This window comes from Melanotaenia boesemani, chromosome 7, assembly GCF_017639745.1.
Source record: "Melanotaenia boesemani isolate fMelBoe1 chromosome 7, fMelBoe1.pri, whole genome shotgun sequence".
NCBI classification, from domain to species: Eukaryota; Metazoa; Chordata; class Actinopteri; order Atheriniformes; family Melanotaeniidae; genus Melanotaenia; species Melanotaenia boesemani.
The window spans coordinates 18319340-18342445 of NC_055688.1; the positions used below are offsets into that span (position 1 = coordinate 18319340).

Below are 23106 nucleotides of genomic sequence, written 5' to 3' on the forward strand. Positions count from 1 at the left end.
GTCTTTATAAGTTCCGCTAAAAGCTAAACAGAATATAAACAAAGCGCGTGACAAAAATAAACCAATGACATTGGCCGAAAGTGAGACCAACCAATAAGACTGTGCTTAGCATAAAATCCCCTCTTTCCCCTCCGTCTATCTTGGTAACTTTCTGTAAGGTTTAGTTGCAAATATGGGAGGAAATTTCAAGTTTCGATTAAAGCACAATGGTTAGCAGAAGAAACCTTTCATTATATCACACATGAGGGGTGGAGACAACCTCCGCTGTATTACGCTTAGTGTTTAAAGGCAAACTTTAGGTGAGTTTTGAATAGATTTGAGTACAGAGGCAGACAGAGTTTCATGAAAATAAACAACAAAAATCTTTATTTTTCACATTTTCTTCATACTAATCTGAAAGCCATGTTAAGGACAAAAAAAAAAAAATTGACCAGGTGATGAAAAGACATGGGTCACGTAGAAACAAAAAGTTGAACAATGAAATAACTAAAACTGTTATGTAGTAGGTGCAGTTGTTGTCATTCATGTTTATTTATTTATTTATTTTTTTCATTTTTTAAACTCTAAAAAACTCCACACACTAAATTCCAAGAGATTAAATGGCAAACACACATAGAAATGAGATGGTTGATGTATGGAGAGAAAATGGACTCAGTATTATTGCACGTGTGTAACACGTGGTTTACAAACTGTGTAAACTAATTTTACGCAGACAAATGGTTAAATATGTGTGCATGAATCACCTGGTACGCAGGGACAAAACTGCATTTATGCACAAATCAGTTTACAAGTGCTCAGCGTGTTTTGAATCTATTTTCATGCTTCTGAAAGCCTCAGCTTTGAGTGTAGACTGTGTGTTTAAGGGCTGGTGAAAAGATGACTCATCTGGGTTTTCATTGGATTTTCTTCCCTTCATGATAGATGGATAAGGTTGCTAAATGTAAAATCATGCTGTAAAGTTGGCACAATGTCATGAAGGTTTAAATTAATTGGCTGCATAAAGGTGGATGTTCATGTCTTCACAACCCATGGTGACAGGTTTTTCTTGACAGTTGCTGTTGTTAAGTGTGACTGTTACCATATAGAGATCTGAATGAGGTAAAAGCTAAAGATCTCAGCTGTGCCAGCTGTCAGCTTCAAGGTCTTCACACAGTAAGGTTTCAAGAGATTTCAAACAGACAGTCGCTCTTAAACAGAGACATTCACACACTTGAGCATAGTGAGGTACATAAGTATGCACAGCGGGCAAACATAAACACAAACAAGAAGCTGTTCATCCCAGCTCGTCACACATTGCTGCTTTGTGAGGACCCTTGCTGTTAAATTGTGGTGCACAGCATACCCTTTGGGTTTATTTTGCTCAACATGCAAGGTTAACAGTAGGGGAATTTGAAATTTCAGCCCAACTATTATCTTAAACCCCAACTAGGCTGTTTATGTGCCTTAGGCCCAGATTTTAATTCTTTGTGATTTCTGCATACAAAATTCACCAGAAAAGCATAGACACAACAAACAAAAAACAAGCAAAAAAAACAAAAAAACAAAAAAAAACTTCTTAATTTTTTTTAATTTCTTCAGCTATTTGAATCGATTGATCATGAAAAGCATATTTACATCTGATTCAACATACCAGAAGTGCAAATAGGCTTTCGTGGACTGTTGTAGGTTATGGAGGTGGAAAATAAGCCTCAAGTAAGATGCCAATGAACGGGTAAAATTGCTGGTTACATTTTGAAATCACTTTATCAAAAATGCTTGCATGCCATCTGTACCGATTTAAAAGAAAAAATTCAAATTTAGGAATTATTGCTTTCTCGATTGATATATGTTTAACAGAACTAGATAAGATAAGATTAGGATAAGTCCTTTATTAGTCCCACATTGGGGAAATTTATATATGTCACAGCAGCGAGTGAAAAGTTAAAGATATAAACTTTGACAAGATAAAGATAAAAAGATAAAAAGAAAGAAAAAGAAAGAAGTCCATATGTACAAGTGTTTTAATAATAGCTGTAGCAGAGAGTGTGCATTAATATTAGGATTGACAGTATTCACTTAAATTCTGTACAGCATGTACATATTAACATTTATAATAACAGTAATGGGAATAACACTAATATTAACAATAATAATAATAAAAGAACATTTGTACATTTTTACTGACTGTACAGTTTTATATATTACCCTGGTGGACACACAGACCTGCTATTGCACACAAGTTAAATGCAGATATGTACAATGTGATGGCGCAGCATGAGCTATGGAGAACAGCTGATTGTTTAGTCTGACAGCAGCCGGAAGGAAAGACAAGATGTCGCTCCCTCAGACACTGTGGATCAAGGAGTCTTCTCATAAACTATGTTTATGGCAGCCAACCACGACACAACTTTTACGCAAATTTAATGAAAACTCTACAAAAATCAAATAAAAATCTATAAGGGTCGACACTGAAAGTATAATGGTGTTAAGCTTTAACAACCTCTTGTTTTTACCAACAAAAGATCCGGATGTGATAAAGTTCACCGATGATCCCGGATGTTTGTGTCTTCTCTGTGACTGTAAAGAATCCTTTAAAAAAAATCCTGGATTCAGGGGGTAATTCGGGTCACCCTCAAAATGTGATCACTTGTTCCTTATTCCATTTCGGAGATGTCATAAAAATATATTTAAAATCTGTCCATTACTTTTTGAGTTAAAGTGCGAACTGCAGACCAACACTGCCAAAAACATAAGCTCCTCCTTGGCATTTCACCTTTTTAAGCTGATGTCAGAATCTCATGATTCTATAAGACTGTATTCTCATTTCCTATAAGTTTTTATTTTAATGTCCATCTGCGCAAGTTAACAAAAAAGAGAAAAATACACACAAATAGATTACGTTTAAACAGTTTTTATAAAAGTTTTGTGAGGCCATATTGTGGCGTTACAGTATCTTTTTTTCTTTCAGTTTGCATCTTGTGCTATTGAGAAATGTATTACATATTATTTTGTACTGTATTTTAAGTGTGAAATTTTAACAAAGAAAGGGGATTATTTTAATAATTTGATTTGAAAGCTAGAAATATGGTGATTAAATCTAAAGCCGCAAAAGAAATATAAAAAATCTTTTGAAAACCCACTGAAGGTTAATAACATGCAGTGTTAAGAAACATGATTTCAGTTTCTATGCTTGGCAAAATTTAATAAATTCCCAGCTGAGGAAGTGACATATAAAATAAAACTTCCTTCACAAGTTATTACTACTTTGTATGTGTCACACTCAAAGCATAAAATTTTTAACATTCAGAATTAACCAGATAAAATCTTTTTTATACATGACAGTGGATCCCCATCTCCTCTGCCATTTTTTATTTATAAGGCTAATCTCTGTATGATTATTTACATGACTTGAGGCAGATTTTTCAGATGTCTTAGTTCATTTATTCACACCAATTATAACAAGCTTTTCAGATTCAGTCTCGCTTAATACCCCACTGTTAATTTATTTTTCCCCTTTTATCTTTACGAGATGCACGTGATTTTCATTGCATATTGTTGCACTGCAAATGCAATCACGACGATATTAGCTAATGTAAACTAATTTTGTTCATTTCTGATCTTCTTCATTATTATGTAGGCCTATCTCTTGTCCATCCACACAAGCTCATGTTTACTTAAAGGTTAAACATGATCAGGGTGCATTCCGGCCGCAGTCGTGTTATCAGTATTCATTACGTCAGTGACAAGGAGAAAATTCTGTCCCAGCCTCCTCCTGTCATTCCCCCAGGCCTCAGGGAATCCACTGAAGGTTAATTTATTTAAATCCCCCATCCACTCATCTCTATTCCATTAAACTCTACTAATAAATCTTTGCTTTGCCATGTAATCTGTTTTCTACTGTCAAAGGCCTGAGCCTTAGCTTCATTTCACACATATGCTAGTGGATGTGCTCTCAACAATAATGTGGCAGTGGATAAGGTCATGTTAAATTCATACGTTGTCATGTGTGTAACTGTGTGGAGACGCCTGCCCTTTGAAAGCAGCCAAAAAGCTTGGAATAATTAACCTAAGTGCAGCTAATGGTAGGGGGCAATAAAATCAAAAGGCTGAACTCTCTCAGCACCCTGTGCTGCGCTAGTGTCCCAAAGGCCCTGTAAAGCCTAAGCTCATGGTCTGAAACACAATTTCCCATCTGCCCTCTGCAGTGTTTTTATCTGGTCATACCTCTCTGGTCATGATAGCAACGATTAGTTTGAGCAACAAGGGGACCTTGGCTATATGGACAAGTGCTGTATCATTATTACAATGTGTCAAGTCATCGTTACACAGATGCTGTTATGATAATGACTGTTAAAAAGCTCAGCTGTTGGTTCAATAGTGGGTGAAGCAATTTGCAGTCTGTTGAAGAGGGTATCTCACTGGCGCTGATGTGTTTTCTGTGTTAAAAGGACTTTTTTAAAATGTGAGGCTTGGAGGAGCATGAGAGTAATGAGCAGAAAACACACTCCCAAGGACGTCAACACTGGAAGAGAGGAGTGATTATACAGTCTGTGATGTATGAACCAACACTTGTGATGGCAAATTCAGACCAGATAATAAAAGCCAGTACTGTCTAAGGATTTTGTGAAACTGTCAGAAAAGGAGTATTTACTAGTGTTTACCAAAGGCGAGTAAGTTCCCACATGACTTTCATTCAGCAGATTCACATCATAGGATTACATGTTCTGTCCCCTTTACAACTTATCAGAAGTGTATTTTGTCTGGTGTGTCTTAAAGAGGCACTACGAAACTTTGGCAAATTTTCTTAGTGACACACCCCCTGTCAACAGCTTGCATCCATATTGCTTCCTACCTGTATTATGAGCTTTCTCCAAGACGTAAAAGTCAGTCCTATGTTGACTTTTGTCTTATCGCTTGCTCTGTCTCTATCTCTCCTTTTCATTTCTTCCTTCGATAATGTACGATTACATTTCTTTTACTGAACCAGCCACTGTACATGCTCAAAGTAGCCAGTGTGTTGATATCAACTAGCTGGCGTGTGATGTAGTGCTTAAAACTCAGCTGCAGCGTCACCCGTTGACCAGGAAGAAAAGTTGTCAACTGCAGTTTCTCAACCTCAGGTCAGTGCTGGGCAACGACGGCTTCAAAAATGTACATAATACAGTAAAGGTCACTGTGCCATGAAACCAGTTAGGAATGTGGAAATTTAAAGTTGGAAAGTCACTTAGTGTGACATGAGACGTATTGCACTAGAAGATGAATTTACTCTCAAATGCAGCTATTGCAACTGTATGATCCCCTTTAATTAAGCTGTTTCCTAACATAAAACAGTTTTTCATGTTGGTCACGTGGTTTTCGTGCCTAATCTTAGTAGGAGTGACATTAAAAGTGAATGATAAAATTAAACCAAATAAAATGAGTTGGGAAAAGACGCAAATTTGTGTCTCCTTTTAAACAGCCATGTGCTTAATTTAATTTCCCTTAAAGTGGACTTTTACATGTGTTAACACTAGTGACATGAAACCACATGTTGAATGGTTGATGACAAGCATTTCAAAATGATATTTTTTCACTATGTTTAAATATTACTTTGACATGTGTCACAAAACAAATGTAGCAGCTGGTGATAAAAAAAAGGGAGTAAGTTAACATGCAAATATAAACAGTGTAAAATTTAAACGTGCTTGCTGTTGGTTAACATGTACCAGTGGTTACGCCTATCACCTATCTGCATTCTGAAAAATAGAAATAAAAAAAAAAATAATAAAGGCCATACACACCACTAGGACTGGGAGAATTAAGTTGCCAACATGAAGATATAGTCCTGTCTGGTTTAAGGGTGCAACGTTAAAATTATCACAGTGTCCTGCAAGCTACACTATTGTCTCTCCCATTCTCAATCTAGTATAAAGTACTACTTAACCCATTTGGTAAATTAGACATTTCTATTATCTACTGCATGCACAGTTTCCTCATTCAATGATGAATATGGTTTAAACTGGTTTAAAAACAATTCAGTCATTCCCATATATTTTGGTTCTGTCCAAAAATCCTTGATTATTTGGAGACTGTTCATCAGGTAATTATTCAAGTCCTAGGTTACATTATACCCAACACGTGAATTATTGTATCTGTGAATTATAACAGGCAACGTGGTTTTTAAAGAAGACCAATATCTATTGAAAATTATGTTAGGTGTGTGCACGACAGGCATCACGAGAAAATGGTATAAGGCAGATCAACCAACACATGACTGGCGAAAAATTGTGAGTGAGTTGTATGCCATGGAACTGTTGACCCATAAAATGAGAACTCAAGAAGATCATTGTCGGGAAAAATGGGTGAAGTGGACGAGACAAATAATGACAATATGAGATAATTTATTTGCCTGATAACATGGGAGTCAACTGTAGAGTCATGGCAACCCATTCTTTTTTTTTTTTTTTTTTTTTTAATTTTCTCTTTAGGTTTGTGTTTTGGGTTGTTGTATTTCTTTTCTTGTTTTTGTTATTCATTGTTTTTCTTCTTTTATTGTTCATATTTGTCCTATGTTTTTTTTTCAATCTATAAACAAAAAAAAAAAAAAAAAAAAAAAAAAAAAGAATATGGTTTTAAACATGGTTTCAATTCCATAACATATCACATTATAATATAATGTAAAGTTTCATGTTTTTACAATAAACTATTTCTTTATAATGCTAAATGTTTCCTGGGGTGTTGCTAGACTGTACAGGGACACAGAAGCAAAGCTGTCTCAGAGTCTTTTTGTGGTGGTTTTAATGTTCCTGTACCACTTTCCTGATGGAAGCAGTACAAACAGTGCAGTGCTCCGGTGGGTGGGGTCGGCTACAATGTGTCTGGTTCTCTTCTGGACTTGGACGGTGTAGATGGAGTCCAGGGGCCTCATTTATCAAATTGGGTGTAGCAAAGCAAATTACAAGAAAAGGAGAAATGCGGCACACAAAAACGTTCAGATTTATAAAAGTATGCACACGCACGTCCTATGCCTGTTTCCGTTTATAAATCAGAATCCACTTTAAAGCAGGCGCACATGAAGGAACACCTTCCCACGCCCACATGGTGGCTATAAATGGTCAGGTGAACGCCTATGATACATATTCATCACATCATTTGCATGATGGCTCAGGATTGAAAAGGAGGAAAGAAGTGGAATTTTTCGGGGTGTGAGGTAGAGATCCTGATGGACCATGTTGAAAAACGTAAAACTTTTAATTGGTGGGCACAGCATGGGTATTACTTGTGTCAGAAAGGCAGCAGGAGGCAGATGCTGTCATTGTAGTGTCAGAGAACAAGACACGCCAGAGGCATCAGAGCATGCAGCTGGATGTCTCAGTTAGCAGGGCATCTGTCTGTCATGTGGGAGACCAAAGTTCGATTCCTACAGGGGTGATTCGCTTTGGAGGAAAGAGTCTGCTAAATGACAGTACCGATGCTGTAATTTAGTCATTTGTTTTATTTATCAAATAAATATGTACAGGTACATCTGAGAGTAGTAGCAGTTTATTTAGCGTTAAATAATATTTCTTTCTAGTTGCTGGGTGCTCCAGTGGGCGGTGCAGAGGGACACGATCATTAACGAGGTGGACAAGGAGTTGCGGGAAATAAAGACGTTTGGACAGAAATTGGGACAACACTTAAATAAAGCATTGTGTAAGACTAAATAAATAAAAGGAAATCCACTCTTGAGTGTTTCATTAGCATTGCATCACTTCTAGTCCCTCCAGCCTCCAGTCTGCGTCCTGCTCTGCTGTAATGAAAGACCAAAGCTTACTTTTCTTACTGACTGCTACATGCTGGCAGCAGGCTGTCCACCTTATTTAGCTGGATGTATTTTATAACATGTAGGTTTTGTTTCACAATGACAAAACATATTTTAGTGGTTGAGGTTCTTATTAATCATCTCCCTGAAAATCCTTTTTTTTTTTTTTTTTTTTTTCCCCTGAGCATTCAGTCTTAGGAAAATTAGTATTGAATGTGCCTCTGTTACGACTGCAAGCTGCACAGGCTGAAGGGAAAGTTGCATTACCTCTGAAAAGTAATGACTAGCATCTAAGTACTTCATGGGATGTACATCCCGCAGCACCTCAGCTTATTGTTGGTAGCAGAGCTGTCCACAGCTGCTGTCTGGTCTGCTTAAGACACAGCATTATAATATCCAAAAATTGTAAGATTCCTACTCACCTTTAATCTACCAGCATTTTGTAACAGCACTGATCTTTAGCTTAAACTGACAAATCCTCTGTCCTTCTCCTCTGGCAAATTTATTTGCTTTACTGAATTCAGAAAACCTGTAGGTAAACATGGAAATATATTCTGATTAGTAGATGTGAACATATAACCATGACTTTCTAATATCTAGAAAAAGCCATCTGGACCCACAGAGAACCTTTCTAAACTAATAATGCAATTCATAACTTTTTTTCTGAAGAAGATGGCTGAAATGCTACACACTAGTGGTGCAGAATGTTCTGCAGAATTTAGATGTTTCCCTGCTGCAACACACCTATTTAAAATTAAATGGTTCTCCAACAGCTTGTTGTCAAGTTCTACACAGACCTCTCAATGATTACTACTCAGCATTCCATCTATTAAATATTCAACCCGGGAAAACCCACAAACTGAGTCAAGTACAGTCTAGTTGAGTGGCCAAAGGGCCGTAACAGATCATAAAGGAAAAATAAAGAAAAAAAGAACTACTGGGCTGATGGAGCTAACATCTGAAAGAAATTAATATGATCAAAACTAGTATGGTCATCTTATCGTATGTTAATGGGTTACTTTTCATGATGATTTTGAAATGAAATGAAAGGCGCATATTAAGAAGGGGTTCTCATTCCCTCTCATCATGTGGAAGTCTGAATAAGTTTAAGAATCCAGCCATGTTTGAATGAACAAATCGGTGCACTTCAGAAATTTTACAAAGTAAATTTATTTTATTTAAGCAGCATTTTTCTAGTCATTTTGACCAATCAAAGCACTTTTACTCTGCAAGTCACATTTACCCACTCATACACACACTTAAGCAGCACTTCTGAGGAGTTATCTATGAAGTGTTTTTCTCTTTCACACACATTCACACAATGATGAGCAAATCAGAGGCAATGTGGCAATGTCAACATGTAATCTGGGGAAGCTGGAATCAAACCACTAGTTTGGAATACTGGTGATTGACATTTCAATAGATGATTGCTTCTACCCCTGAGCCACAAAGTCAGATATAGTATATAAATTACAGTCTATATATTTCTGTTTCCATGTCAGGCACCACTGGATTAATGAAATGTTGCGAGGACTGGAAGGAAGGACCCCAAAAGCAGAATTCAGAATGATTTGAATGTTTGGGAGATGTTGGTTTCATTATAACTGTGTGGCAATTTAATATTTTCCAAATTGGCAGACTGATTCCAGGTGGCTGACAGGCAGGTGGGTTAACAGACAGGCAACAGACTTAGTGGTATTAAGCAGGACGGCTGATCAGCTGTGTGGAATCCTGGAAACAGAGGACATTGTAAATTAGACAGGATGAACACACAAACCAAAATTAAAAAAATAGAAATCAGACCTTCGGTATTCTAAGGCTGGTAGCTGTTGTTACCAAGCTGGCATTATCAAAAACCTGCTAAATAGTAGGGTATAGGGATATTAAAATTTTGCCAAAAATTGAAATTGAGCAAATATAAAATAAACGCTTAATTCCTTAATGCTTTCTTTCAGTTCCTTACTACAAGAGATTTACATATGAACCTTACAATCATGATGATGGCATTTTTACAAGTAAAGAAACCCTTTTGGTTGATTTTACTAGATGCTTACTCCTTCGAATGTTGGAAAAACTTTCCAGTGCTGCCAACATAAAGGTTTACCTCTTCATTTACAAGCAGTATCCTCATTAGCTGCTGCCAAGAGAGCAGTTAATCTTCCTGAGTTCCAAATACTGTATAAAATAATAATACAGGTAATTACCTTCCAACAGATCATAATGACACAATTTAAGTCCTACAACCCAAAAAACCCCAACCCACCCCGAACTCCCAAATAGACAATCCCTGAAGAAAAAAAATTAAAATACAAGAAAGATAAAATTACTAATTACCCAAAAATACACATCTTGACAAGACACAGATGCATGATGCTAAGAAATTAATCCAAAAATTACAAAAATTACTATAATGAGAACCAATGCATTTCATGTCCTCTAGAAAGTGGTTTATAAAAAAAGAAAGATATACAAGCTGTCTCAAATTGAAAATGAATTAAGACTCAGTGTATTTTTTTTTTTTTTTTTTTTTTTTTACTTATTTATTTTACTGGTACATGTTTTTAGGAAGTATGGTAATTTATCCCAAAAAGTAGTGGCCCTGTCTAACACTATTTTCTGCATAGCACATGGGAACTACTAAATTACCAAGCATAGCCTGTCTAATGGTGGAGACCAGGGACAGTTGTAACAAGGGACGGTTGTAACACCTTCAATTCCTCCAATCAGAAACAAGCTAGAGCGATGACACTCACTTTGCACATGCTCAGTTAGATTGTCTTCTTGCTAGCAAAGAAAGAGCTACTTTGGAAGTTCACAGACAAAGTTAACACCAAAAGTGTTTTTTTTTTTGAGGTAAAAGTTTAACTTTTCTATCAGATGTATTTTTTGGATACTGTTCTGAGTTTAAATAACTAGGAATCCAAACAAATATTGTTAGAATCACTGTTTTAAAAGCTAAAAATAGAAATTGATTGCATGTGTTAAATTAGCTGTCAAGCTAGTTTAAATGAGGTTAAATCATGGATGGTCACACAGGGACGGTTGTAACGCCTTGTTACAACCGTCCCTGTGTGACCATGTAAACCAGGTCAGTAATTTTTATTTATATTTTAAAATCATAGATCATCATTATAACAAAAAAGAATTAGGAAAATACTAGGTAAATGAAACAAAGCGTTTGCTTACAGCATGCCTAACATCAGAAAGAGGAAGACAGATAGGGGAGTCCCACTTTTTCTGCTGGAGAGGGCTTCAGATGAGATAAAGCAGGGCAAATCAGTGAGGGGAGTGGCCAAATCATATGGCATTCGCCATGTGACCCTGTGTCGATTTCAGAAGAAGAGGAAGAAGCTGGAGTGCCAGGGATCGAATTCACTTCCCAGAGTAGGGTACTGGACTCCCAAAAGGGTTTTCTCCACAGAACAGGAAATCCTTCTGAAAAAATACCTGATGGAGGCAGCTGATTTGTACTATGGGTTGTGCCCAAAGGAGGTAGGCTAGCCTACATATTAAGCTAGAGTTGGCTATTTGTAGACTTTTCTACTTATTTACAAAGGTTTATGATATATGCAATAGCCTACAAATAAACTTGCTTGCTATAGGCCTGTCATGTACAAGACTATTCAAAGTGACTTACATAAAACATTGAAAAAATATCTTAATTTCATTTTAGGTACGAAGGTTTGCCTATGAGTTAGCAAAGGCCTACAACTGTCACTATCCTGAAACCTGGGCAGAAAAAGGGATGGCTGGAGCTGACTGGTTTACTGCTTTTTTGAAAAGGCACCCAACTCTTTCCATCAGAAGCCCTCAGCCTACCAGCCTCTCGCGGGCAACAAGTTTCAATAAATGCAATGTCAACAAGTTTTTTGACAACCTGTCAGCTGTCCTGACCAAACACAAATTAGATGCCCAAGCCATCTGGAATATGGACGAGACAGCCATCACCACTGTCCAAAATCCTGAAAAGATTGTGGCCAGAAAAGGAGTTAAACAAGTCGGCGCAGTGACGTCTGCAGAACGGGGTTCTCTCATCACACTTGCATGTTCTGTAAATGCCTTGGGGAATTCCATCCCACCACTGTTCATATTCCCCCGCAAAAAGTTCCAGCCTTTCTTTACCAACAATGGCCCTCCCGGCTGTATTGGTACGGCAAATGGGTCTGGGTGGATGCAAGAGGAAGACTTTTTGGTCTTCCTCAGGCACTTCCAGATTCACACCAAGTCCTCACTGGAGTCAAAAGTGCTGCTACTTCTTGACAATCATTCCTCCCACCTTTCTGTGAAGGGAATCGATTTTTGCAAGAGCCATGGGATCATCCTTCTCTCATTCCCCCCACACTGTTCCCATAAGCTGCAGCCCTTAGATCGCAGTGTGTATGGGCCACTGAAAAGGTTGGTCAACAACTGCTGTGACAGCTGGATGAAAGCTCATCCAGGAGTCACAATGACCATTTATGATCTGCCAAACATTGTGAAGAGTGCACTTCCCCTGGCTGCAACGCCATCAAATATTCAGGCAGGGTTTGCATGCACTGGAATTTGGCCTTTTCAAAGAGACGTCTTCAGTGAAAATGAATTTGCACCATCTCTTGTCACAGACCGTCCACGAGGTTCCATCATCCACTGCAGCTGCATCTACAGTGGATGCAGCTGCACCCACACCCAGCAACTGTATGGAGCATGCAGCTCCAACACCCACTGTGGCAGTGGGATCCTCCATGCCACTTGCAGCATCCTTCCCTGTCGTACCATGTGTGGTGCCTGAGCATGAGCCATCATCCTCTGCTATGGATACAACCTTTTCACCTGTGTCGATCCGTCCACATCCCAAAGCTGGACCACGAAAGCAGACAACAAAGGGAAGGAAGAGAAGAGTGACTGCTATACTTACAGACACACCCATAAAACAACAGCTGGAGGATGAGAAAAAAGGATCTAAAGCAAAGAGAAAAATGAATTTCACCAACAAAAAACCCTCCAAACCCAGCAAGAAGAAAAAAATTCAGGACACATCCTCTGATGATGAAGAAGACTACTGCATTGTGTGCCTGGAGAGCTACTCCAGGTCAAGGGAAGTCTGGCTCCAATGTTGGTCCTGTAAAGCCTGGGCCCACAAGGAATGCACAGCTGGAGGTGACTTTTACACTTGCCACAACTGTGAGTCAGAATGATCACCCCCACCCCACCACCAACCACCACCCCTCCACACACAGCAATCAGTTTACTTCTTCAAACAGTTCTACAGGCTTCGTATCGATCTTCCCCTGAGACTGTGGTGAAACAAATCCTCACCTCTGTGATTTTGCAGTCAGTGTTAAGAGTTTAGTGTATTCTCAATGTTAGCTGAGATTTGGTTACTGTTTCTGTTCTACCCATTAAATATTTTTTTTGCATTACAGTTGACAGCGTCCCCTCTTTTTTGTCAGGCAGTGTGAAAGAATGAACAGTGATAATCTTTTTTTTATTTTGAGCATTTAACTTATTAATCATGTATATTTTAGACATGTTACAACCGTCCCTGGCATGTGTTACAACCGTCCCTGTGCACTGGGACGGTTGTAACAGTGGATTGTCTGCATTTAAATCAATTTTGCAACCTATACATATTTCACAAAACCACTTAAATTGATTGTTTCAGTAGTAAACACATTGAAGTTTATAATATAGCAAATTGGCTGCTCTGATGTAAATGGTTTTTGAGTTATTAAAAAAAATCCCAAAAAGTGTTACAACTGTCCCTCCTATGACTGTCTGTTATTAACATGAGAAAGTTTGAAATTTAAACCAAGTTGAGCCCTGGTGTACATATATATATATATATATATATATATATGTATATATAAGTATAATAAAATAAGACCAAGATATTAGTAGATAGTCTGCCTTCAACCTTTAACCATGAAAGAGCTAAATGCATCTAATCAACACTTACTCTAAAAGAACAGCACAGAGTTAAACACGCAGCTTTATTCTGCACCAACTGACATTTATATTTAGAATTTAGAAGTTTTTAGCAAAGTACCTGTACTGCTGTCTGAATGCTTTGACACACAATGCAGGTCACCTTGTAATGAGTCTTTTAACTGAATCACACTGTCAGTAGATGTATATATTGTTAAATCATCAACTTATTATTGATTTTATTTAACACCAGAGGTAAATCATTTATAAAAATTAAAGCTGCAAAAACTGAGAAACTGCTGTTGGAATACACTACCTGTGTTCTATTAGTCAACCCTAAAATTGTAAGCTTTGAATTGGGCCCAACTTTTATTAATTTAACTAAACTACTATACAATAAACCATCTGCAATGATAAATACGAAAGCCATTATATCAAGCAAGTTTAATTTATCATGCTCATCCCAACAGGGATACCCGTTAAGCCCTTTTCTTCTGGCATTAGAACCATTATAACGAAAATAGGTTTCGTGACTTTAATGATCTGAGGCTGTTTTACCATTTGCCAGGATCATCACTGTTTCTTTACTTTTAACTATGTTCATCTATGAAAGCATATGGAGTGCTGTGGAGTTCTCCTCTTACTACCCACCCTTTGCACTCCATTCTGTACAGTGGAGGATGAAAAAGAGGTTTGGTCTCCCGAATATATTCACTTTTTTTTTTTTTTACTTATTCGTTATTTTATAGCAATGTACCTGTACTGCTGTCAGTAAACAGTTTAAAACAATAAAACGTTGTTTTAAAAAAAGGTTGGATCACCTGGTTCAAAAGCAGCAGGTTTGTTTTATGGATCATACAGGTTTTTAACTCATCATGATCTTTTAGCAGTAAATTCTTTTACAGGTGCACGTTTATTAGCGGCCTTTTGTACCATGTCATGTAAACAAATTTATTTCAGCGTTGGTATCATTTATATATCCTCAATGACTTTACCTTCATTGAAATATGTATAAAATCTTTGCAAATAATCTTAGGCCTAGTCGTGGGTGCTATGGCCACTATGTTGTGATCACTGAAACCCTCTGGAATGCACACAGTCTCAGGACATAATTCAGTGAGATTTGTATATATGTGATCGATACATAAGAGAGCTATAACTCCGGACAAACTAGAAGTAACCCTTGCAGGTAGATTATTCATTTAAGATAGATTACATGTTCTCATCGTAGCCATACATTTTTCTTTCAATGAGCAGGATGAAAACCAGTTTATGTTAAAGTCTACCAGGAAGAATGGTACAAATATACATTTATTGTATGGTGGAACTAGGAGGTCTGTAGCAACAGCTCACAATTATTGGTTTAATATAAGTATAAGAGCATTTCTACAGAAGTCATCAAGTCACATCTGACTTTTCCTGGAATATGATTCTTCACATAAACTGCCACTCCTCCGTACTTATTTATGTCATGTCTGAAAATGCTCTAACCAGGTATTTCCAACTCAGAATCCTTAATGCAGTTGTCTAAATGAGTTTTAGATATTGCCATAATATTACATTTTTAAATTTATTCTCACTAAGTAAAGCTCCCTGACAATGTAGTAAACTATAGATATTGAGGTGAGCGATCTTCTCTCCGTGGGGAGGCCTTTGTGCTTCTTAGTTCTTTTTTAAGTATTCTTGGTTGCTGTGCATTTTTCATTTATATGACAATGAGAAACAACTGTCTGTATTGGGTTAGGATGACTCGCGTAGATACTGGAGTGCTACTTCAAGGGAGCATAATGAGTTTGTCATGCCTTATTTGTGTGTGTGTGTTCTTTCTTGCTGTATATCACCTGTGTGCGTCTGCTTACTGCACCTGCACTGTTGCAACAAAGCAATTTCCCCACTGAATGACTAATAAAGGTTTTCTTATTGTTATTTTTCTTTTATTTTTTATTTCTTTTATTCTCAGATAAGGCAATGTCTCCTCTTTGACCCGCAACTCTTATCTTCAGCAAGAGTTATTTTCATTTAAATGGGACAGCATCCATGTAGTCCTCCTTGATGAATATTTTGGTGACTTTAAGAATTTTTGCTTTCTGTAAAACTCCCAGCTTCTCCTTATGTTTCAGAAACTTTATTGCAATGCATCTGGGTCTGTCGCTGCCTGCAGCAGGTTTTCCCACTCGATGCACTCGCTCTAGCTCGACCTCCCACTGTAGCTGCAGCTTTTCCACAAGGATCCCTTTCACTTTCACCTCTGACTCAATCCAAGTCTCACCAGGTGATTCCTCAATCCCATCAACTAGCAGGTTGATTTGTCTGGAGTGACCTTCTAGGTATTCCATTTTATCCGTAATTGTGAGCAGACTATAGTATCACAAATTTTCATTATATCCGACTGCATCGAATTAAAATAGTCAGTGTACTTTGCGTTACCTGCCTTTATGTCATCCACCTCCTTCTGTGTAAATTGAAGGCTTGTTTTGATTTTTTGAAGATCTTTAGATAACACATCCAGTCTCATGTTTAAAGAATCCATGAGGAGTTTGACAAAGCCTTTGAAATTGTCCTGTTGTTGCTGCAACAGCATAGAAAACATTTCTTTCTGTTGAAGCAACAGTTCGTTACCTGCGATAGTGAGACATACTCTTCCTCAGTTCTGGAATCAGGTTTATGCTTTAGTGGTATTTTAGCCCAAGTTTAATCGCAGTGTTTAATCGCTCTTAGTGTAGGTAGCTTTAGCATCAGTGTTTCAGGTGTGAACTATAAACCAAGGTGATCAGGATCGGTGAATATTTCTGTCTAAACACCATCGAATACCATGGAAACGAAATCATAATTCTTTGTTCCTGCCGACCATACACAGACACAGGAATTGACGCAGTCTTGCATGATGATGGTTTTAAGTTGGGAGGCGAGAAAGCAACTGCACATATGCCACTGTTGTGCTTACACTTAGCATTTAAACCATTATGGCAGCAATTTGCCATTATTACGCATTAGCAAATCCCACTAGCAAAACAGCAACATGTCTGTTATGCAGGGCTGAAGTTTACCTGTCAATTCCTGTGTTGTGAAGGCAACACAGGTATTGGATCAGTACTCGGTGTCAGCAGATACCTAAACCCCAGGTATTGAAATCGGCATCAGAATACGGTCTCAGAACATCCCTAGTTTTAAATCCTTTATCACCCTATAAAATTTTGACCAATTCTCCACAGACTTTGATGTCTTATTAAGCAAGTGTTCAACTAGTAAGCCTTGCAGGTACAAAAACTGAGATTCAGACTATATCGATTTGAATCATGGCCTTAAAACTGAGTCACTTTGTGGTAGAAATTATTAATGTTTAATTTGATTAACCCAGCCTTGAATCACCACCCAGCACTATTGCATTTTGACCACCTTGTAGTGTGCCACCATCAATTATACTACTGCTGTTTAAATTAGTCTTAACCAAAGTAATAATCCCCATCTGTAGCATTTCACCACTCCAGAACCTCTGTAGAATTTCTCTTTAATCAGGCAGTAGGCACAATGAGCTTAACTATTTTTTTTTCCCCCAAATGAATGTGACGATTACGTATGATGAAATCCAAATCAGGATGAATTATAACCCCTGAGCACGGACACAGGGGAGAGCTTTAGAGCCGAAAGCCTTCTTTCAAAGAAGAGGATTTCTCCTTTAAAGCTATTCCAGTTTGCAGTTAGTGAATAAGCTTGGGGAACAGGCTAGCCAGATGGCTGCTTGTCATTCACTCTGAGTTTTTGAGCTTTCAGCTCTACAAACCCAACAGGAACGCACAGATATTATTAATTGAAGTCGGGTGGATTTTAACACAAACACTACGTTTGATAACTTATAACACAAAAATAATAGAGGACAATAAATTACTTGTTGCACAGATGAATAAAAAAGTCATAATTTAAATCACATGTAAATGCAACACCCATTTATAGATGTATGACCTGAACCCAAAACCACATGGAATGGACAATGAGGTTTCTACCCTGAAACTGAGTAAATGTGAGCATTAGTGCTTCTTTCTGTGTTTGCCCTGTGATAGACTAGAAACATGTCCAGGGTGTACCCTGCCTCTCGCTTTATTACAGCTGGGACAGACTCAATCCTCACCATAACACTGCACTGAAATAAGCAAGTGTAAGTAAATGGATGGTTAATTCTCTGAAATAGCAAGGAGAGGGTGTGATGGTGTGGGGTCAGCTTAATTAGTGACACTGTTGGCATTTTATTCAACACTGAAGGCACACATAATCTGCATTACTACAACAGTGTTATGCCACATGCCATACTATCTGGTTTATACTCAGTGGGATCATGATTTGCTTTTCCCACGGGACAGACAGAAGACAGAAGAGTAAAATAGTGGCTGTCAGATTACCTGGCCCTGACAGTTACCCAACATAAACCCAGATGAGTTGGTTTGTAATGAGTTGGACCACATAGTGAAAAAACAGCCAACAAGTCCTCAACAGATCTGGAAACTAATTCACGACTGTGAATATATATTCTCTGTTTGTATTGTATTATACAAAATTTATTAATCTGTGCATTTATTGTCTAATGATGCCAAAGAGAGTTCCAGTCATAAAAGAACTGAGAGTGTGACTGGTTTACTGTCTTGTTTTGGCTTCCATGATGTCTGGAACCATGGAAACCACACTTCAAGTGGTACTCATGTGCAGTCAGTATTAAAAACTCTGTTTTTCTGTAGCTTTCCATGACTGTCAAGCCTTAACACTGTTAGGATGTTACCTTATAAGATCCTTTCTTGGCTTAATGTATAATAGGTGCTCCTCTAGAGAGTGTGTTTAAGTTATTATGAGACATAGTTTGGATTTATTCCTGTACAAAGCAGAAAATAGTCACTGAAGAGGAAGGCACTCGGTAGATTGACCCTGTTATCAGTTAAAGTGACAGATCATCAAGTATTAAAGAGTACATTGCAGTCAAAAAACAAACATAGCTAACTAACTAGTAATTTCAGTAATATTTCAGCTTAACCATGGTAACTGCCACTCCTATGTTCCACCGAACGCAGAAGCGGCGTGGAGCATTCAGGCAAGAAGTCAGTCGATAAAAAGCAAAGTAGATCCGGTCAATTTTAAAAATAAAACACTATCTTCAGACTTTGTATTGCGTTTTACTCTAAGACATCAACATTATGTCATAACACAGACACAAAGTCACCAGGTGACAGAGGGTCTGAAGTGATACTTGACACTGTGGGCGACATGGAAGACATTTATTCTGAAGATGGAAAATTAGAATATTTTGTAAGACACCACACATCCCAGCTGTAAAGAAATAAAGGGCAAGCATGTAAGAGCCAGGTCGGACTGGCTAAATAGCCTTTTGCTGGTTTATTGTTCTCTTTAAATGCCCATAAGTGCACGAACTATTGCGTGATGTTGCAAATTCTCGTGTGATGGAGTGAACTGGAGAATCCAGCCACGGTAGAGGCGCTCTGCTCTGAAACACTCCCAGTTAGAGATGTGACGTTCATGAACGAATCGATTCTTTTGAACGATTCTTTTAAATGAACGATGGGAATCGATTCACAACTGTGAGCCGTTCATTTGTGAGCCATTCTTTTTATATACAATTTTTTTACACTGCCTTCATCAAATGAAATCAAATCAAACTTTATTTATAAAGCGCTTTTCATGCCATAGGCAACACAAAGTTCTTTACATGATTAAAAACATAAGAATAAAAACACTCAATGAAATCTTTCACACAGTCACACGCACACACATATAGACACACACATCACACATAATTTTTTAATCTTGTATAGTAGATTTTATACAGGTACATATTTTTATTGTTTGTCATTCATATATTGTGAAATTTTGTAAGATATTGTGAGAACGAGCCAGTCTTTTGAATGGCTCTTTGAAAGGAACGGCTCCTCAAGATCCGGCTCCCTTCAAAGAGCCAAAAATTCCATCTCTACTCCCAGTGTGACAGGGTGCCAGGCGGAAAGCTCGATGTTGCTGCTCTGCTGTGCTTCCGCTTTGGGTGAAAGAGAGGGGCCAGTATTGCTATAATTTTGGTGCAACTTTAACATTATTTTTTCTGTTTATGAATTGTATGAAAGCACAATGCAACCCAATATGAGCATAAATGCCTTTTCATATGTAGATGTACATAGGAGAAGAATCATTTGCTAGCTTTGTGCACATTCCTGGATTTTAACACGTGTTAAAATAAAGTATTAAGTAATTTCTTGAAAACTGAACAGAAGGCAAGCTGAATCATGAAAGTCACTTAAACTAAATGAAGTAAGCCACGCAGCATGCGCTATGGTGAACAAAAACTGCAAGACAAAAAGATGGTTTTCTTTCTCAGTGGTTGTTCACTTTGTCTCAAAATTCCCTAGTAAAATGTTCATATTGCCAACACTTAAGCTCAAAGAATTTACTTCATATGTTAGCTTTAAAATAAAGATAGTAAGCTGACTAGACTACACTGCTATAAATGATGTCCAAAACCCAGCTGCATATCTCTGTTGCTCTGCTAAACAAAGAGATTGCAGATGTGGAATTTCTGCTCTTCTTTGGCTTTACTTATGGAGGAGTGTAGCCTTCTTTGAGCAAACCTTATTCCTTCCTCTTGTCGTCGTGACTCATACATAGAAGTAGAATTTTTAGTATCCTTGAATAACATTTGTTATTGAATATTTTAAGATGGTGCTTGAAAAGTTTAATTTCTCTCTTTTCCTTGCAAAAATACTCTCGAAAATCTGCCCACAATTCAGTTCTGCACCACAAGACACAGCCTGATTCAAAGAAATTAAAATAAAACAAGAGCAATAAAGCCTGAAATGAATAATAATAAAAAAGAAAATTATTAAATGTTACTTTTTTATGTTAAGTTAATGTCCTTGTTACTGTTCCCCTTTTATATCCTTGAAGTAATTATTGTTTTCTAAAACTGTAAAGTTTATCATTTCCCTTTACATCATTATTGATTTTTATATTATTTATGCACTAATATAGTCATGAATTAATATTAGAAATTCAGAAATTATATCAGAAACAATTCATTTTTCAGAAGTATTTTTAAAAAATCTGTTCTAAGCCTCCAGTTGTGCAGTTATACACACAGATGTATAGTGAGCACCATCATGACTGTTGAATCAAATCCCAGTCAAAGGTCAAAATTGGTCAAAATAATAGATTTATATGGTTTTATGTTGTATTGTGGTGTATTTTGTCCAATATACTATAAAACAAGAAACTGAGCTAAATTTGTAAACTGTTCAGATAACTTGCTATTAGCAAGTAATCTGATTCTTGAGAAACAACAGGGTCCAATATAGAGACTTAGAAAACTGATAAATATTGCTTAGTTTCATACCAAAAGAAATTAAGTGAAAACTTACATGATCCATTACATTACTTACATAAGCCCAAATATCTTTCAGCAGTATTGTGGTATAACTCTCCTCGTGGAAGACTTTTTCGAAAAAGTGTGATTTATAAAATAAAGTAAAATCTGAAAGTTTGCTCAATCCAAAGTTCACGTTGAGTGCACATGAGGCTGTTTCAGCTATAGAAATATAGAACATGCAAAGAATATCTAGAGAAAAGAATTTTGCCCTCTATTAGGATGATCGTTTAGTTTAATTTATTTTAGTGTGGTTTATTAAGATCCCCATTGGCTGCAACAAAGCCACAGTTATTCTTCCTGGGTTCCAACAGAAAGTGAGCTTTACCCTTTCTAACATCTTGATATTCATATTATGGGACACTATGTCATATGACCCTGTGCATTATCCTTACATGTTTATATTAAATATACTTTATATATACATGCATATATTTAAAATATACAATAATATAATAATATATGCAATAAGATTCCGTTTTGAATATCATATTTACATTTCACAATATCGTTTGATTTATGTTCTTCCCATTTACCAGTTTTTGTAAATATTTCCTCTGACATTATGTATGTTAAGCAGATTTAGTCAGATTTATTATAACTGGTCGCAGTCTAGTGATTTTTCTCCTTTGAAAAATGTGTTATGAGTCCCTTCGAATTAAACTCACGTCATTACCGTCTTGAGGCTGATTGATCTGACCATCTAATGGGTTCCACACATAGGAGCTGACCAACGACAGCAACAGGCGAAACTCATTGCAACCCTCGTCAAACACACGGGACACAACAAACAGCAGTGACGGCCACTGTGTCGTGCATCGCATTCTCCAAACGCTTTTCTCCAAGAAATGTGATTGGTTATGATACTGAAGGGAATTTAGACATTTTCAAAGCAGTCCATGACAGACAAGGCGTTAAGGATGAAGTCAGAAGATTTATGTGAGTGTAAGCATGAATTTTTGTGTGTTTGTTTATTTTTCTTTGTGTGTGTGTGTGTGTGTGTGTGTGTGTTTCCATGGAACCTTTTTTGGTATAGACACTAGACACTGCCCTCTTGTAAGTCCAATAGGGATTGTGCTAAACTCTGCATTTGGGTTGGGTTGAAATTATAACTTGGATTAAGCTGTCCACAATTAAACAGGACTGGATGTAATATCTTGCAGTGAAGGGAGGAGAGAGCAGCTGTGCAAGCTTGTGTGTGAGGGTATTTGTGTCGCTGTCCTGTGCTCCTCCTGCCCAGAATTGTTGGTGGAACACAGCTGTCGCCGCTCATTTATCAGCATCGGCAGGTTGAACACTGTGACAGAGGAGCCAACTAGTCCCAGAGGACCATTCGATAGCATTCATGCTTAACGTTGCTGTTTCAGCATAGTATAAAAACCTCTTTTACAACTATATTATTCTTGATTAATTCCTTATTTGTATTTATTTTTCTGTAGCTAGTAATCTAGCTCAGTGTTCCTCCTCCTTGTGGTCCTCAGGATCCTCAGGATCCACTGCTCTGCATGTTTGCAATGTTTCTGTACTTTTACATGCCTGCCCCAAATAAAGGCTTTCAAAGAACTTGATGAAGAGGCCTGTTAATCTAAATCAGGTATGTTGGAGTTGGAAAACATCTAAAACCTCCAGACTAGTGGGTCCTCAGGAGCAATATTGAGAAACACTTATCTAGCAGGCCCTTTTCTCTTGCCGCCCTGGATGGCTGGTGCCTGGTGGGGTCTGGGGGGGGGGGGGTTCTGGCTGGGGGCCTTGTTGTTGTGATGCATTTTTTTTAATCTTTTGCTGTTGATTTGGTTATTATTTAGAAACTATTGATGATTCTGTAAAAGCTGTAGGAAATTCTCTGTTGTGTTTCTATACAAGTTTAGCAGTTGGTTGTCTGGTGTTAGTTTGGATTGAAGGGTCGTTGCCTTCTATCTGTTGTGTCTTTGTCTCCTCTTTCTTCTTTCTGCTATCCTTTTTGCTTCTTCTCGCTGTCCTGCTCCTTTTTCTGTACTCATCAGTCAGGTCCAGCAAGATTGCATAGATTCCAATA

At 37.5% G+C, this 23106-nt stretch overlaps 1 protein-coding gene across 1 annotated transcript; it reads left to right on the forward strand.

Annotated features, from left to right (window-relative positions):
- Window positions 1–10948: 10948 nt before the first annotated feature.
- Window positions 10949–12527, forward strand: LOC121642781. The gene is made up of 2 exons (XM_041989728.1): window positions 10949–11251; window positions 11433–12527. The coding sequence occupies exons 1-2, from the start codon at window positions 10949–10951 to the stop codon at window positions 12525–12527; spliced, it is 1398 nt and encodes a 465-aa protein (XP_041845662.1).
- Window positions 12528–23106: the final 10579 nt, after the last annotated feature.

Bases quoted from the DNA above. Each gene is read 5' to 3' on its own strand.
- LOC121642781 (XM_041989728.1), top strand. From the start codon at position 10,949: ATGCCTAACATCAGAAAGAGGAAGACAGATAGGGGAGTCCCACTTTTT. The intron at 11,252-11,432 runs GTAGGCTAGCCT...ATTTCATTTTAG, and splicing joins ATGGGTTGTGCCCAAAGGAG to GTACGAAGGTTTGCCTATGA.